Source organism: Saccopteryx leptura, chromosome 3 (genome assembly GCF_036850995.1).
Source record: "Saccopteryx leptura isolate mSacLep1 chromosome 3, mSacLep1_pri_phased_curated, whole genome shotgun sequence".
Classification (NCBI taxonomy): Eukaryota; Metazoa; Chordata; class Mammalia; order Chiroptera; family Emballonuridae; genus Saccopteryx; species Saccopteryx leptura.
The window spans coordinates 226,427,377-226,445,490 of NC_089505.1; the positions used below are offsets into that span (position 1 = coordinate 226,427,377).

Genomic DNA, 18,114 nt, shown 5'->3' on the forward strand with positions numbered 1-18,114 from the left:
TTTCTGTACTACATTGAATAAAGTGGTGAATTTCGACAGCCCTTTTTTTTTTTTTTTTTTTTTTTTAAAGCAAGGGGGAGGGAGAAAGAGACAGGGACAGACAGACAAGAAGGGAGAGAGATGAGAAGCATCATTTCTTCATTGTAGCACCGTAGTTCAGATTGTTTTCTCATATGTGCCTTGATGGGGGGTGGGGGGAGTGGCTCCAGCCTAGCCAGTGACACTTTGCTCAAACCAGCAACCTTAGGTTTCAAGCCGGCAACCATGGGGTCATCTCTGTGATCCTGCACTCAAGCTAGAGAGCCCGTGCTCAAGCCAGCAACCTCGGGGTTTCGAACCTGGGTCCTCTGCATTCCAGGCTGCTGCTCTATCCACTGTGCCACTGCCTGAGCAGGCCTTGTTTTGTTGTGGGTTTTTTTGTTTGTTTTTTTGTATTTTTCCAAAGTTAGAAGTGGGGAGGCAGTCATACTGACTCCCACATGTGCCTGACCAGGATCCACCCGGCATGCCCACCAGGAGGCGATGCTATGCCCATCTGGGGTGTTGCTCCATTGTGGCTGGAACCATTCTAGCGCCTGAGGTGGAGGCAATGGAGCCGGGGAAGAGCGAAAAAGAGGGAGGAAAGAGGAAAGTGTGGAGAAACAGATGGGCACTTCTCTGTGTACCCTGGCCGGTAATTAAACCTGGGACATCCATATACTGGGCCAGCGCTCTACCTCTGAGCCAACTGGCCAGGGCTCTTTTTTCTTTTGTGATAGAGAGAGGGGCAGACAAACAGGAAGGGAGAGAGATGAGAAGCATCAGTTCTTCGTATGGCACCTTAGTTGTTAATCAATTACCTTAACGGGGGGGGGGGGGAGTGTTCTACAGCATAGTGAGTGACCCCTTGCTCAAGCCTCTGACCGTGGGGTCATGTCTATTATCCCACACTCAAGCTGGTGAGCTGTGCTCAAGAAGATGTCCTTGGAGTTTCCAACCTGGGTCCTCTGCATCTCAGTCCAATGCTATATCCACTGTCCTACCACCTGGTCAGGCAGGCCTTGTTTTGTTCTTAATCTTAAAAAAGCTTTCAGCTCTTAACTGTTGAAAAATACACTGTTAGCTGTGGGCTTGTCATCTATGGCCTTTATTATGTTGAGGTGTATTTTCTCTATATTCATTTTGCTGAGAATTTTAATCATAATTACTGTTGAATTTTGTCAAATACTTTTCCGTATCTATTGATAGGATCATTTGGTTTTTATCTTTATTGTTTTTTTAGGTAATGTATCGTGTTAATTGATTTGTGGATATTGGATCAACCTTGCCTCCCCAGGAATAAATTCCATTTGATCGTTATATATCATGTTTTTAATATATTGCTGAATTCAGTTTGCTAATATTTTGGTGAGGATTTTTGCATTTGTGTTCATCAGGAATATTGGCCTATAATTTTCTTTTCTGCAGTGTCTTTGTTTAGTTTTGTTATCAGGGTAATGCTCGCCTTCTAAAATGAGTTTGGGAGCCTAGTCTCTTTTTAAGATTTTTTGAAATACATACTTTGAGAAGGGTAGGTATTAATTTTTTTGAATGTTTGGTAAAATTCACATGTAAAGCCATCTGTCCAAGACTTGTTTGTTGGGAGTTTTATAAGTGATTTGATTTTGTTAGTAGTCTATTAAGATGTTCTGTTTCTTCCTGATTAGTGTTAGAAGATTGTAAGTTTCTAGGAATTTATCCATTTATTTTAGGTTGTTCAGTTTGTTGGCATATAATTGTTTGTAGTATTTTCTTATATATAATTTTTGTATTTCTGTGGTATTGGTTGTCATTTCTTTTACTTCTGATTTTATTTATTTGGGTCCTCATTTTTCTTGATGAGTCTGTCTAAAGATATATCAATTTTGTTATATTTTCGAAAACCAGCACTTGGTTTCATTGATCTTTTGTATTTTTTAGACTCTATTTTTTAATTTTTGCACTAATTTTTATTATTTCCTTTTTTATACTTTGAGCTTTGTTCTTTTTCTAGTTCTTATAGGTATAAGGTTAGATTGTTAATTTAAGAGTTTTCTTGTTTCTTAAGGTAAGCCTGTATTGCTATGAATTTCCCTTTTAGAACTGATTTGGTTCTGTCCCATAAATTTTTTTGGGGGGGTCATAATTTTCATTTTCACTTATCTTAAGGTATTTTTTACTTTCTTGATATTGTTAACCCACTTATTTAATAACATACTGTTTATCCTCCATGTGTTGGTGTTTCTTATTTTCCTTCTTGTAACTTACTATTAGTTTATACCATTGTAATCAGAGAAGATGTTTGGTATGATTTCTGGATGTGATTTCAATCTTCTTAAATTTATTGAGACTTGTTTTGTGGCCTAATGTGTGATCTATACTGGGAAATGTTCAATGTGCACTTCAAAAGAATGTATATTCTGTTTTGGGGTGAAATATGTATCCTGGACATTTTTTAATGTTCTGTTATGAGAACAGCCTCAGTGAACCTAGCATCGGACTCTTCCCAGATTCCAGGTATCAACCCAGATTACTGACACCTTTATTTGTGGGACCCAAAGCAGAGAAATATCTGAGTCTGTTGGATTTCTGACCTGTACAGCTGTGAGATAATAAATTGTGTTGTTTTAAGTTGCAGTAGAAAACTAATATGCCTGCAGACTGCCTTGGGCTAGAGGTGAAAGAAAATGGAGGGAGGAGGGAAAGCCTGCAATTTCCCTATTTTCTGAGTCATAGAAAAGCCTGTTCCTGTTCCTTATATTAGAAGTAAAGGGCTTCTTCTGGAGCTCTCTGTTCACTTCCTGGCTGCCCAGTTCAGAATTTTGGCTGCATTGCACCCAGGCTGAGAGATGTTGAAGAGAGAAAAGTAGTAAACTCAACACCAGTTTTATGGCTTTCTATGTCAGTCCACTTGTAACTGTTGACTTTATAGTGTCCTCAAATGGCTGCTCCATTTATTCTGTCTTGATTTTATAACTGCATTCAGTGGGTGAGACAGGGTATAGTGTGCTTACTTGATCTTACCCAGAACTGGGTTAGTTTATTATGAAAAGAATTTTGTTCTTTTAGTGGAGCATTGTAATCTCCTATGGTAATTTCAGCTAATACTTTAGTGTACATTCTTTCAAATTTTTTCCCTAAACATTTGTAGGCATTTTTTTAATGGAGTCATAATTTTGTAGTTGTAGTTTTTGTGTGTTTTGTTTTTTGTTTTTTGGTGGACAGAGAGAATCAGAGAGAGGGACAGATAGAGACAGACAGGAAGGGCGAGAGATGAGATGCATTAGTTCTTCGTTGTGGCATCTTAGTTGTTCATTGATTGCTTAATCATTGTTTGCTTTCTCATATGTGCTTGATGGGGACGGGGGTGCTATAGCAGAGCAAGCGACCCCTTGCTCAAGCCAGTGACCTTTGGGCTCATGTTGGTGACCCCATGCTCAAGCCAGCAACCCCACGCCAAAACCAGATGAGCCTGCACTGAAGCCAGCAACCTTGGGGCTTTGAACCTGAGTCTTCTGCATCCCAGTCTGATGCTCTATCCACTGCGCCACTGCCTAGTCAGGCAGAAGTGGCTTTTTTTTCACCTAAGGTATAGGGACATTTTAACATGTTAGTAGGTGTGCAGTAATGAGCCTCACTTTTTACAATTTTTATTTTTTTTATTTCTCTGAAGTTTGAAACGGGGAGGCAGTCAGACTGACTTCTGCATGCGCCCGACCGGGATCCACCTGGCATGCCCACCAGGGGGCGATGCTCTGCCCATCTGGGACGCTGCTCTGTTGCAACCAGAACCATTCTAGCACCTGAGGCAGAGGCCACGGAGCCATCCTCAGTGCCCTGGCCAACTTTGCTCCAATGGAGCCTTGGCTGCAGGAGGGGAAGAGAGAGACAGAGAGGAAGGAGAGGGGGAGGGGTGGAGAAGCAGATGGGCGCTTCTCCTGTGTGCCCTGGCCGGGAATCGAACCTGGGACTCCTGCACGCTAGGCCAACACTCTACCCCTGAGCCAACTGGCTAGGGCCCATGAACCTCACTTTTTAATTGTGAATAGTAATATAGAAGCAACTAGCATTTTACTTAACAGATTATAGAGTGTATTAATTTTCTAGGGCTGCTAAAATAGTACCTCAGACTTAGGTGGCTTGAACAAACATTTATTTTCCATAATTCTAGAAGCTGAAAATTTGGTATCAGGGTGTCAGGGTTGGTTTCTTCTGGGGCCTCTCTCCTTGGCTTATAGGTAGCCATCTTCTCCCTGCATCTTCACATGGTATCTTTAGCTTGTGTTGCCACCATACAGTACCATGGACTGGGTAGTTTAAACAATAAAAATTTATTTTCTCACAATTCTGGAGACTGGGAAGTCTAAGATCAAGGTCCTAGTGAATTCATTTCCTATGAGGATGAACAATGTTCTTTCTGGCATGCTGATGACTGCCTTCTCACTGCGTCCTCATATGGTGGAGAGGGCGTGGAGAGGGAGGGAGGGTTAGAGAGAGAGTATGAACACATGCTCTGGTGTTTTTTCCCACCCTTATTTATGACTTCATTTAACCTTTATTACCTCATTCCAGAAAAATAGTCATATGTGGTTAGGCCAGTATAGGAATTTAGGGGGAATACATTGCACATGGTCTGTCGTAGTCCAGCCATGACAAGTCTGTTACAGGGTCCTCGAACGGGAAAAGGTATGGAATTAAATAAATGATAGACAGAGAATTAAAGATATATACATAAAGATCGGTTCAGGAGGACCACACAGCGAACAGTCTCTACTGCTCCTAAGCTGATGCAATGGTGGCCCCCAGAAGCTCATCCGTCTTTATTCAGGGAAAAACGTGGTCCATTAGCAATTCAATTGTTTCCAAGACAACTCAAAGACAACCCCCACCAAAGATCTAACTTGACACCAATAAGAAACTAGCTTCCAGCCTCTTCTGGAGAACATGGGTGGGTTTAGCTCTTTGTTAACTGGGCAGGTGGGATGGGTGGTTAGGCCCAGCACCTGTCCCCTGGATATAAAAACACCCTGTTTTTATTTCGGTCCCCAACAATGGTCTTTTGTCTTTGTTTGTGTCCTGATTTGCTCTTTTCATAAGGATACCAATCCTAATGGATTAGGACACACCCTAAAGACCTCATTTGAACTTAATGAGGTCTACTGGGAGTGCAGTTCAGCCCATAATAGGGAGGTAGTATTATTTTTTCCACTTAAGGAAAGGAAGCTGAGGCTCAAAGACTTTGTGTAATTTGGCCAAGCTCACAGCTAGTAAGAGATAGAATCAGGATTCAAACCCACATGACCGGCTCTGGAGTCTGTTCCCTTAACTACCTGGCCATGCTCCCACCTCTGTCCCCCACCTTGACATTGTAGTTGTTGGACTGTGTCGTGGCTTATTAACTAATTCTGTGTTAAGCATATGGGTTCTTGCTGTTTTTTTCCCCCCCCTCTTAGAACATGCTTTTACAGGGATTACTTGAACATGCTTTTACAGGTATTACTGCACACCTCTGAAAATAATTGATATTGTATAATACCTAGAAATCAGTTCATTCACAGAAATTATTATTAAATTTATATATTTTTTGCAAAATGCCCTGTAAAAGATCACCCATTTACTCTTCCAGCAATAATCAATGAGAATGACAGGTTTTACAAAGAAGCAATGGAAAAACTACTTTTTGTCTTAGGCTACAGCTGAATTTGAATTGGATTCTTGCTGGGGGTAATTCAGAGTGAATTGAAGACCATTCTTTTTGGTGGGGTAAAAAATAATATACAGTGATGCATCTTAACCAGTTCATGTGAATTGTTTTCTTTTTTTCAGAATTTTGATTCTGACATAAGCAGTGTGGGAATAGATGGTTGCTGGCAGGCAGACAGCCAAAGACTTCTCAATGAGGTGATGGTGGAGCACTTCTTTCGCCAAGGAATGCTGGATGTGGCCGAGGAGCTCTGCCAGGTAACAGTGTGTCACCTGGGAGAGGATGAAAAAGAAACAAGGGAACCCCTTGGAGTATTTGAGTCTTCTTCTAACCATAGATAGATTTTTAATGTTTTAATTATCAGGACTGACCTCATTTTACTAGGAAATTGGTGAAATTATAATACTAGAACTTCTTAATGAATTATTCAATATTTTTTTGTTTCTGCCTCAAAACATTTGTCCCGACTCCTCAACGAAGGAGTCTGAATGACACTACTTTCTTGGTATCTTCTTTTGATGGGGAAGGTTAGTATGGAAGAGGACAGAGAGGTTTGTGTTTGTTTTTCTGTTCTGGCCCAACTTGTAGAATTTTTTTTATCACATGAATTTCAAGCTAAAATTTACTTGAAGTGAGTATCATCTGTCTTTTATTTCTCTTAGACAAGTGCAGGGATTTCAGAACAGCTTACCAAATACCACTTAGTTGTAATGGTGGCAGCTGCCAGGCATTGAGTGTTTACCACCAGCCAAGCTCTGCCTTTATTTCTCCCTATAGTCCTGGGAGGTGGAAATTATTGCTACCAATCTACAAATGAAGAATCTGAAGTCTAGAGCAGTAACTTTCCCAAGGCCATACAGGTTCTTAGTAAAGGAACAGGGTAGGATTCAGTCCCAAATTTTTGTGTCTTCATATTCCATCCTCAGCCACCATGTGCTTAAGGACTTAAGTGTTAAAGCTAGTCTGTAAACAAAACCTCCAAGCCTTTTCTATTTTAAACAGATAAGCTATAACTCAGATCTTTCTCTGTCCCTTTTGGGAATTGTGTGTGTCCATATAAAGTTTATAAAGTAAATTATGTAATTTAGGATTAAGTTGACAACTAACAAAGACCCAAAATACCAGTGGCTTACACAAAAATCAAATTATTTTTCTTGCATAAAAACAGGAGGTAATGCCTGACTAGGTGGTGGTGCAGTGGATACAGCATCGGACTGGGATGCAGAGGACCCAGGTTCGAGACCCGAGGTCGCCAGCTTGAGCGTGGGCTCATCTGGTTTGAGCAAAGCTCACCAGCTTGGACCCAAGGTCGCTGGCTTGAGCAAGGGGTTACTCGGTCTGCTGAAGGCCCATGGTCAAGGCACATATGAGAAAGCAATCAATGAACAACTAAGGTGTCACAACGAAAAACTAATAATTGATGCTTCTCATCTCTCTTCGTTCCTCTCTGTCTGTCCCTATCTATCTCTCTCTCTGACTCTCTCTCTGTCTCTGGAAAAAAAAAAAAAGGAGGTAGTAAACCATCCACAGCATATACTATAGTAGCGGTGTACCATGAAGTTCTTAGGGATCTAGGCTCTTTGTAGCCCTCCTATTTCTAAGGTGACCCCTGTCCTCATGGTCCAGAATACCAATGAAAACTCTAACTTACACCTTTTGGTATTCTAGGAAGGGGCATAGAGTACATGCTTATATTTCATTGGCTAGACTTACATCTTGCAGTCACACTCAGCTTTGTTCCATATGGTTATCTGCCTAGCTAAAATTTAGGGGTTCTGCTACTTTGGAAAAGAAGAAAGAATGATACTAGGGCTCAGTCATCAGTCTGCCATAGAAATCCATGTTAAAAATAAATATCTTTAATGATGTGTCACATATTTTATTTAGAATATTCTCTCACTATATCTCTATCCTGATTACTGCTAACAAAAGTTCTATTATTTTCAGGAATCTGGTCTTTCTGTAGACCCCAGTCAGAAAGAACCATTTGTGGAGTTGAATCGAATATTAGAAGCATTAAAAGTCAGAGTTCTGAGACCTGCTCTGGAGTAAGTTACTGAATTTGTTTTATTTTGAATACTTTGGGAGAACACTGTAAGAAAACTTAATTAGAAAGCACAGTAGAGTCCTGATCAGCTGGCTAAGTGGCTAGAGCGTTGGCCTGGCAAATTGAGGTTCTGGGTTTGATTCCCAGTCAAGGCACACAAGAGGAGCGACCGTCTGCTTCTCTTCCCCTTCACTCCCCTTTTCTCTCCCTCCTTGTGTCCCACAGCCAGGGGCTTGATTTGTTCCAGCATGGGCCCAGGCACTGAGGATGGCTCAGCTGGTCTCAGTTTCAGTCTCAGGCACTAAAAATAAGCTCAGTTGAATTGAGCATCATCTTCAGATGGGAATTGCTGGATAGATCCAAGTCTAGGCGCGTGCAGGATCTATTTCCCCTCCTCTCACTTAAAAAGAAAAGAAAGAAAAAGAAAACATATTACAGATTTTGAGATATCTATCTCACCTAGAAATCAAGGGAGAATTTCTTTTAGCTAAGTGAAAATGGGGAATGTGTAATATGAGAAATGGTTGTTGGAGCTTACTTCATTTATTGGTTGATCTAAATTCCCACGAGAGAAGGCTCCTGTATCCAGGCTATACCATCACTTTAGACTAGCATTATAACTGAAGTGCTGTTGTTCAGGCAGGCTGAGCTTAATATTTAAACTTCCATAATGTTCTATGCTAGTATTCTAATAAAACAACATAATGGGAACTAAGTGCTATGTATAAAAAGAGCAGATATAGTTATGATGGAGTTCTAGTTTAGCTACCACTGTAAAATTTAATTATTTACTATGAACTTGTCATTGCTATGAACTAGAAATTATTGAATAAGCTATGATAAATATCATCCTGGACAGAATCAGCAAATTTTGAGAGGGCCAGATATTAAATGTTTTAGACTTTGCAAGCGCATACGGTCTCCATCACGTGTTCTTCTTGTTTTATTTTACAATCCTTTAAAAATGTAAAAAACCGGTCCTGGCCAGTTGGCTCAATGGTAGAGTGTCAGCCCAGTGTGCGGAAGTCCTGGGTTCGGTTTCCAGCAGGACACACAGAAGAAATGACCATCTGCTTCTCCACATCTCTCCCTCCTGTTTTCTCTCTCCGTCTTCCGCTCCTACAACCATGCTCGATTGGTTTGAGCAAGTTAGCCCCAGGTGCTGAGGATGGCTCTATGGCCTAATCTCAGGCACTAAAATAGCTCGGTTGCTGAGCAGTGGAGCAATGGCTCCAGATGGGCAGAGCATCACCTGGTAGGGGGCCTGCCAGATGGATCTCAATTGGGGCACATGCGAAGTCTGTCTCTCTGCTTTTCCGACTATCAATTAAAAAAAAAAGTAAAAAACTGTCTTGGCCATCTGGCATACAAAACAAGCAGCAAACCATATTTGGCCCTTAGCCAGAATTTGCTAACCTCTGTCCTAGAGTTTTTTTAATGTCAGGATTATTGGGTTATTTGTTAGAAAGAGAGAAAGATGAGGGAGAGGTAAGGGAGGTATAGAAGAGGGAGAGAAGGGAGAGAAGAGAAAAAGTGCTCATAAAAGGAAGAAACTGGATGATAGAGACAGTGATATTGTTGTGAGATCATAGGCTTAGAATCTTGGTATTTTAAAATTGGCTATATTTGAGATCATTGTTACCAGAAAAATTGTTTGGAAGATCCTTATTGATTTTATAAAATGCACTTTTTTTCCTTCCACATATCTATTTAATTCTTACAGCTTAATTTATTTTTTTTCTGATTATTTCTCAGTTCTTAGAAAATTTTATAGAGTTCTAAAACCAGCCCAGATGAATAGGTAGAGATAGATTCCTGTGTAAGTTAATAAATTATAAATTCCTGTGTAAATTATAAATTTATTGGTAGATATTGTATTTTTAAAGATAGATGTCACTTAAACAGTACCACTGTATGTAATGCATAGTACCTTTATAATTCTTTTTTATCCTTTTTTTTTAAAGCAGTTTTTAGATTGTGACACACCTGGAAGGTTAAATTTAATTAAATGCCTCTAACATACCTTAAAGTATGACAACCACTATTCTATTCATGTTCCATATAGAGCAAACATCTAAAGTAGATGGAGGGAACCTAATAAAATAGAGTGGGTTTCCCAGATATTTTATAGTGATTTGGAAATAATATTGAGTTATTCAAGCTACTGTTCATTTACCCAGTGATTTCTCAGATATTTCTCTAAATTTTTATTGAGTGCTTACTGTGTACCAGAGCCTGTGCTGAGTATTTGGACCCCCTCACCACTCAGAGTACTCAAGGCCTTTTCTTTCTGGAATGAAGAAAATATATGAGACCCTTTTAATTTTATTCTTTTTCTATAAGAGCTATAATTTTTACTGATAACTATATCATATATATCAATTATTCCTGTGAACACGTTATTTATAACCTTAAGCAGTACCTTTCAGACAAAGGGAGATGTGTTCCATCCAGTCGGTGGTAACAGTAGAAATCACCACACAGTAAAAGTTTTCTCATTTCACTTTTCTGGGAATATTGCATGTGAAATATCAGCATAAGAGAATGGAGTGATAATTACAGTATTAAGTACTTACTGTGTTCCTAGCATTGTTGTAAGCATCTTACATGTATTAATGTTATTTTAAGGTACATTACTTTCACATGAATAATTTAACATGTATTTTACATGTATTATATATAATCCTCATAGTAATCCTATAAAGTAAGTGTTCATATTAAAGATAATGAATTGAGGCCTGGAACATACTCCTTGAGAAAAAAAGATATTTCCTTAATACTCTCTTATAAGAGATTTACTTTTGCATATTAGATGGTCCATAGCAATCCTAAAGAAACTTGTTTGACTTTCTAAAGCATGGTGTTTCCCATGTGTATTTGACCAAAGAATACTTAAGCATCCCTACCCCCACCTAATACCTATTAAAACCCACAAAATTAGAGTTCTGTGGAACATAAGTTTGGAAAATGTTAGTTTAATAGAAATCTCTATTATACCAACTCAGACTTTTCTAATTCTTGCCTGTTACTGGTGGATGTAAGGAGATATTTACTAAGCATCTTTTATGGGCAATGTATAGAAAATTTACTGTGCTTGTAGCAAAAGCAGCAAAATGTAGGACATCATTTGGGGAACTCTAGTTCAGCTTCAGGGGGGAAGTATCTTTCAGTTGTGTGGCATCTTCAGTTTGTACATGCTGGGGGAAAGCAGATGGGACCAACATGAGAGGAAAGAGGATGGGGACAGGCTACAGAAGCTCCTCCTGTAGGGAGTTAAGGAGGCAGGCTAGCCAAAAAATTTAATATGGACAGAGGCCAGGAAGGACTGGTTGAGAAGGAAGTCTGGAGAGTGTTAGCTAGTAATTAATAAGAGACAGTGAAAAGATGGCAGAAAAGAATGGGGAGTGCAGGAGAATAGCTAATAGATCTGGTTGGGACCCTCCTTGCCTACTTTTTCTTCCTGCCTTTATAGTTCTGAGTTTGTGTACAGAGTTTTCTCTTCATCCAGATAACTGTATTAATTTTTTTTAATACTCTTGGCACCTAGCATAGTGTCTATTTCATAGTAGGTTTTAAGTAAATGATGGAATAGTTTGAAGAACTTTGAGCAAACAGGACTTCCACCTTCATATGGCAGACAAAAGCAAAGCCAAAAACAACTGCAGATGCTCCTTGACTTTATATGAGGTTACCTGTCAGTAACATCATAAATTGAAAATATTGAAAGTTGAGAATGCATTTATTGCACCTAACCTACTAAACGTCATAGCTTAGCCTGGTCTGCCTTAAGCGTGTTCAGAATACCTACATTAGCCTACAGTTGGGTGAAATCAGCTTCCTGCTCCTGCCCGGCTTTGTAAGAGAGTATCATACCACGTGTGACTAAGCTGGAAAAGATAGAAATTCAAGAATCGAAGTATTAGTTTCTACTTAGGCAGGTTGCTTTTGCACCGTCGTGAAGTAAAAAAAAAAAAAATCGGAAGTCAGACCATCATAAGTCAGAGATACGTGGTGTAAACAAGAAGATAACAGTAACTCAGTACAAAGAGATGGAGAAATATTTGAAAAATGGAAATTGTCCTTGTACCTTGTGTCAGCATTTTGAAAGAGTGCTTATCTTTAGGGGAAATCAGTTGGTTGCCTTTCTAAATGTATCTCAAAGAGTAATATTACACTGGTGGGATTGCCACAGTTCAAAATCTGACTTTCAACTTTGCAGACTTGGAAACCTGGGTTTTTCAACACTTTAGTATGCCCAAGGACCTCATAGTCCTTAAAATTTGCACTCGGTTTTTCAAAGCCTCAGTTGAATGAAATAAGGGAAAAATAACTTTATAAGAAAGAGAGAGGGAGAGGGAGAGAGGGAGGGAGAAAGTGGGAAAGGAAGGGAGGGAGGAAGGAATTTTCCACAGAGGAGGAGAGAAAACGAATGTTACTAGTTTAGAACACAGGAAGACTTTATGTTGAACAGGCCATGAACAGTATGGGGCAGGCTGTTGAAATATGAGAGGACTCTGTTTCCAAGCCTAGTGATTTGGTGGGGCTGGAGATAACACAGATGTGAAAGGAACCTGCCATGTGATTTCTTGGTATAGTATGTGAACAGTAGTTCTAAGGAGAAGAAAATGCTTCTCTCTAGTATCTTTTTGTATCTGTGAATAAAACATAACTTATAAGCAGAAAAGGTTTTAGAAATAAAAACAAAGGAATGAAACCAAAGTGCCTGATCAAAGAGCCTTGACCACCGCTGGAAATGAGGCAACAAAGATGAAGCAGTTTCTGGTGTCTTGTTTTGGTTTCCTGTAGGTGGGCCGTCTTGCTGACTCGGGCATATTTTAGTAGTCACAATAGAACCACAGAAGACTCCGATAGGTACATCACAGGAGAAGAGGAATCAATATTTGACTGAGTTGGATTTTTCCCCCAAAGAATTTGAATTTTTGTTTTTGTTCTTGGTTTGTTGGAGTTCTTAATTCTGAAAAGGCAAAAGAGATGAGTTGAAGGATACATTTTTAACTCACTGTGCCATGCATGGTAGAGAAAGAGCCACTCTCTTAAAAAGAAGCTAATTGAGTCTGGCCTGTGATGGTGCAGTGGCGAGAGCACTGACCTGGAACTGTGGTTTCTGATTTGAAACCCTGGGCTTCCTTGGTCAAGGCACATCCAACAAGGAATCAGTGAATAGCTAGAACAGGGGTCCCCAAACTATGGGCCGTGGGCCGCATGCAGCCCCTGAGGCCATTTATCCGGCCCCGCCGCAGGGGCACCTTTTTCATTGGTGGTCAGTGAGAGGAGCACATTGACCATCTCATTAGCCAAAAGCAGGCCCATAGTTCCCATTGAAATACTGGTCAGTTTGTTGATTTAAATTTACTTGTTCTTTATTTTAAATATTGTATTTGTTCCTGTTTTGTTTTTTTACTTTAAGGTATGTGCAGTGTGTACAGGGATTTGTTCATAGTTTTTTTGTAGTCTGGCCCTCCAACAGTCTGAGGGTCAGTGAACTAGCCCCCTATGTAAAAAGTTTGGGGACCCCTGAGCTAGAATGAAGCAACTACTTCTCATTCCCTGCCCCCTCCTCTCTTTAGAAATCAATAAATAAATCTAAAAAAATAAAAAATAAAAGGAGCTAATTAAAAGTGGAAAGAGGTACCCCAGAGAAAGGATAGGATATAGAAATGAGATAATACAATGGAATATAAAGGCCAAGAAGGAAAAAATATTTGAGACAATATCATTTTCTGTTGTCTGTTTTATGTTTGTTGCTGACAAAGCGGCAAAGTTTAGATGAAGTTCCAAAATGGTGTGTTCCTCAGGAGGAAACATAGACTTGGCCATCTCTTGTGTGGATACATTCTCACCAAGGGATTGAGTGGGCAAGCCATGACTAAAGAGAAATTGAGAGTCTTTTTTTTTTTTTTTTTTGAAATTGAGAATCTTTATAAAAAGAAAGGGAAATTGAAATAAACTATGCATAAAATTAAGTGTTTAAAAGAAAGAGTTAAACCAGGCCAGGAGTGAGGGGCAACTAAGAGGAGAGACTTTGGAGTTTGTGCTTGTATAAATGCTAATCTATTTTTAACTTAGGTGTGTACAATCTCTTGGTTTTGTGGTAGGAAACTATCAGTAAATAAGGCAATGTTATATTTAAGTACTATGTTAAAAACTATCATTCTATAGAACTGTGCTGTTCAGTGTGGCGGCCCCTTGCCACATCTAGCTGTTGGGCATTTCTGAGAAACTAATGTAAAGTTGGAAGTGTCTGTATTGTGGATTTAAGTAGATTCAAACATGTTCTTCTACAGATTATATGGTTTCTTAAATACCATGTTCAGAAGGACAAAGATTCATGCCAGTTCTGAGATGTGTAAAATGTTAATAATTCCAATAATGGACTCAACCCATATCTTAGAAATTAATTACTGTTTCAAAGTATCTCAGAAATAACATGTTAGCTATCCATATCAGTCTCTATAGCAAAGTTTATAGGGTTCTTAACTTTGGGTGAACTTTGATTTGTCATTTTTGCCATTCTCTGAATATTTTAAGTACTTGATTCAGTCACCAGTAATGATCAGCCAAATTCACATCTGTGGATTAAGTAAATGTCACTCATTTCCCTGAACTTCAGCTTTTATCCCCAAGATTATAGCCCTAAAGGAGATTAGAAAAAGAAGAAACTTGTAAATCTTGAAAAGATGCTGTGAGAGGTTGTAGTGGAGCGAGCTGTGGGGATTGGCAAGAGGCATTTTATTTCAGTATTGCCAGAAATAGATACCAACACAGACTGGCATATTGTGAGAGGAGTCAGATAAACAGACCAATTCTGTCAGCCGGGTTCTTGGGGGAGAACAGGTAACTGTGAAGGTGGAATCTTGTTTAATTATTTTCGGAATAATATGGAAATTCCAAATGTGGAGCTAACAATGTGCTCCAAGCCAAGTCTTTTCAGAGACTTGACAATAAGTATTATTATTTTGGGGTCTTTTTATGGAAGAGGGGCCCAAGGTCTGGAGGATATTAGGGGCAGTGAATAGAGATAATTGTGACATTAACTGGGTGTCATCTTTTGTCTACAGTATTTTTCTGAACAAGTAATGGTTTCAAAACTAATAATACTGTCCCTCCCTACACTGGAGATTTGGGAGCAGAATTTCTTTTTAAAAATCACAGTAAAGTTGCCTGAGCAGGCAGTGGCGCAGTAGATAGAGCGTCAGACTGGGATGCGGAGGACCCAGGTTCAAGACCCCGAGGTCACCAGCTTGAGCGCAGGCTCATCTGGTTTGAGCAAAGCTCACTAGCTTAGACCCAAGGTCGCTGGCTCAAGCAAGGGGTCACTCGGTCTGCTGAAGCCCCGCGGTCAAGGCACATATGAGAAAGCAATCATTGAACAACTAAGATGTCCCCATGAAAAACTGATGACTGATGCTTCTCATCTCTCTCCGTTCCTGTCTATCTGTCCCTTTCTCTGACTCTGTCTCTGTAAAAAAACAAACAAAAAACAAAACAAAAATCACAGTAAAGTTATAATTTAATTGAGTGTTTATTAGCTTGCTGGTTGTGGTATAGCCCACTATACCACATACAGAGGTAGGGGGTGTGCCAGAATGACCAGGACACTGCCCTTGCCTTATGAGACCAGAAGCTATTCTACCAGAGAGATTGTGTGGTGAGCCATGTGAGAGGTTCAAATAAAGAACATCAAAGTCTAGTAGATGGACAGGTTATTAGGAAAATTGTAGCCAATATGGTAATTGAGCCTGGACCTTGGATTTTTTAACTCTGTTCTCAGTTATTCAATTTGTGTTTGTACTTTTGGGAAAAGTTAACTAGCACTTATGTTGGGAGAACAGCTTCTGGTTTCATGGAGGGAACAAGTTTTTATCTGGACTAGGTTTAATTCACCTGGATGCATCACTGCTGATGGTAATTCAAGGTGGCAGATCAGATTATCTGAGTATGTTTGCATAGTTTTCTTGGTCTACACCTCTACCTTCATTCTGTCCTCAGTGTGCCTATTTCCCTCCTTTAATTCTTTATACCACTTGACAAATGCTTTTAATGTATCCTATTGGCCAACCACTGCTTTCTTCATCCATTGGTTGTGTATCTTCCCCTCCTGGCATAAACCCATTGGTTTTCTGGCCTAGCCTTCCTTTCCTCTTAATAAAAAGTGGAGGGACAGAGATCTTGATGGAAAATAGAAAACTATTTTCATTTTCTTTTTGATTCTTGATACTAGAAAATAGAAACCCTGACTTGCTCAGTTCCTCAAATTTACCTCTTTCTTTTCTTCTTTAGTATACCACAATGAGCCTTCCTTGTCTTTATAAAGTAACCTCCTACCTTTAACACCCCTTGTGTTCTTTCTCTCTGCTGAAACTGTAGACAGACCTTTCTGCACAATTCCAATATGCCCAAATTTTATTTACCGCAGTTCCCCAGCAACCCAGTTCAATTTTCAGTTACCACAATATATTAACTGAATAATTGCATAAAAGACAAACTTTTGTGCCAACTCTTCAGGCTACAAATCACTACATAAATAACAGGTGTGTATCATGATCACAGCCAATCACATCCCTTCTTTCCAAGTCTCTCAGTGATTGGACACTGGGCATCTGTTATTCATTTCACCCTCAGACAGCAAGTGTATAGTTGTGTTATCACCTCAGCTCCCAGTGATAAACCTATGTGACACATTGCAGAAGTGGATAATTCAAAGAGGGACTTGGTTAAAGGTGAATTGCTAGAAGTGTAATTGAATGTGATTATAGAAAGATTTGAAAACAAAACAACAAAGTGAAGCTACAACGAGTCCTGGGCCTACATGAAGCTATGGTACAAAACAGATGGAAAAAGTTTTACAAATATAAAAAGGTAAAGTTGCTTTAACATCTAGTATTTTAAATTGCACAGAGAGCAGAAAGCTCCATATGGTTTAAATTATGGGACATTTACTTCTGCTTTGGATTGAAGACTGTTAAAAACCTCTATCAGTTTGCCTAACATTCAGGTCAAAGTGCTGAAGTTAGTTGCCTCATTGAAAGAAAACTAATTACAAGAAAATCAAAGAACCTCTTGCCAATGAAAGATGGTTTCATCATCACAGAGGTCATCATGAGTTGACTAGTGTTGAGTTACTTGGGGAAGCTGCTTGCATAGGTCAGAGTGCTGCTGTGAAATTTGAACCCAGATTTTAAAGGTTGGTTAAGGTGCATGTTATGATTGTCAGCGAATGCAACCCCATCAAAACTTATACAGCAAAAGATGGGTCATGAAATGGTCATAAAGGGATAAAGATATATGAACTTTCCTATTAGGAGGCAACACAAAGTGACTTTAAAATTTATGCTTACTTGGCCTAATTTCTTGTGGCCAAGAAATTAGGGGTTCAAGAAAATATAAATGTGCCTGACCAGGCAGTGGCACAGTGAATAGAGGGTCGGACTGGGATGCCGAGGACCCAGGTTCGAGGTTGCCAGTTTGAGCGCGGGCTCATCTGGTGTGAGCAAAGCTCACCAGCTTGGATCCAAGGTCACTGGCTCAGGCAAAGGATTACTCAGTCTGCTGTAGCCCACGGTCAAGGCACATATGAGAAAGCAATCAATGAACAACTGAGGTGTCGCAATGAAAAACTGATGATTGATGCTTCTCATCTCTCTCCGTTTCTGTCTGTCCCTGTCTATCCCTCTCTCTGATTCTCTCTCTGTCTCTGTTTTATATATATATATAAATGATAAATGTGGTTGCATAGGTACAGTACTGGAGGTATGAGGCAGAGGTCCTATCAGGTAATGCATTCGCCTTAATGCTTAAATGTCATTACATAATATTTGGGGGGTAAAAATGGGATATATTTTCCTTAGTTTTAGAAAATGACATTTTTCCAGGGAGAAAGAAGGTCAGGAATCGTTATTCTAATTCCTTGCCTTGTGAGATTTAGGCTTAATATCATATTTGGAAGTTAATTGAGTATAATACATTGTTTCAGAATAGAATGACAAGAAGTAAGACTTTAAGAAACATGTATTCTATGAATTTGGGGTTTGCATTCTTTTGCTCTCGCTCAGCTCATTTTTGTAATGGATATCTATTTTTCTAAAATGTTCTTGTGTAGGGTGGAGGGCAGAATTAGCAATGCCAATTTTTTCTGATTATTTTTAGCTTTTTTATAACAATTTAAAAATGTTATAACATTTGAAAAAATTCAAGTAATAAATTAGGAATTACATTGTTTAAAGAAACACTTTTCCAAGTTAAAAAATGGGGCATTTATATTTATAACTTGAAAAGCTTGAATTTATAATTCATGGCTTGAATTACTTTTAGGAAATATAATTTGCAAGTACTCTGTTAGCTTTTT

At 39.3% G+C, this 18,114-nt stretch overlaps 1 protein-coding gene across 3 annotated transcripts in view; it reads left to right on the plus strand.

Moving 5' to 3' along the window:
* The window catches only part of RMND5A (required for meiotic nuclear division 5 homolog A), an 88,983-nt gene that overhangs the window by 51,402 nt on the left and 19,467 nt on the right, over window positions 1-18,114 (plus strand). For all 3 annotated transcript variants that reach the window (XM_066377752.1, XM_066377753.1, XM_066377751.1), the window contains exons 3-4: window positions 5,824-5,958; window positions 7,649-7,749. In XM_066377752.1, coding sequence (XP_066233849.1) covers window positions 5,824-5,958; window positions 7,649-7,749 — 236 coding nt within the window. The remainder of the gene's footprint in view (window positions 1-5,823; window positions 5,959-7,648; window positions 7,750-18,114) is intronic.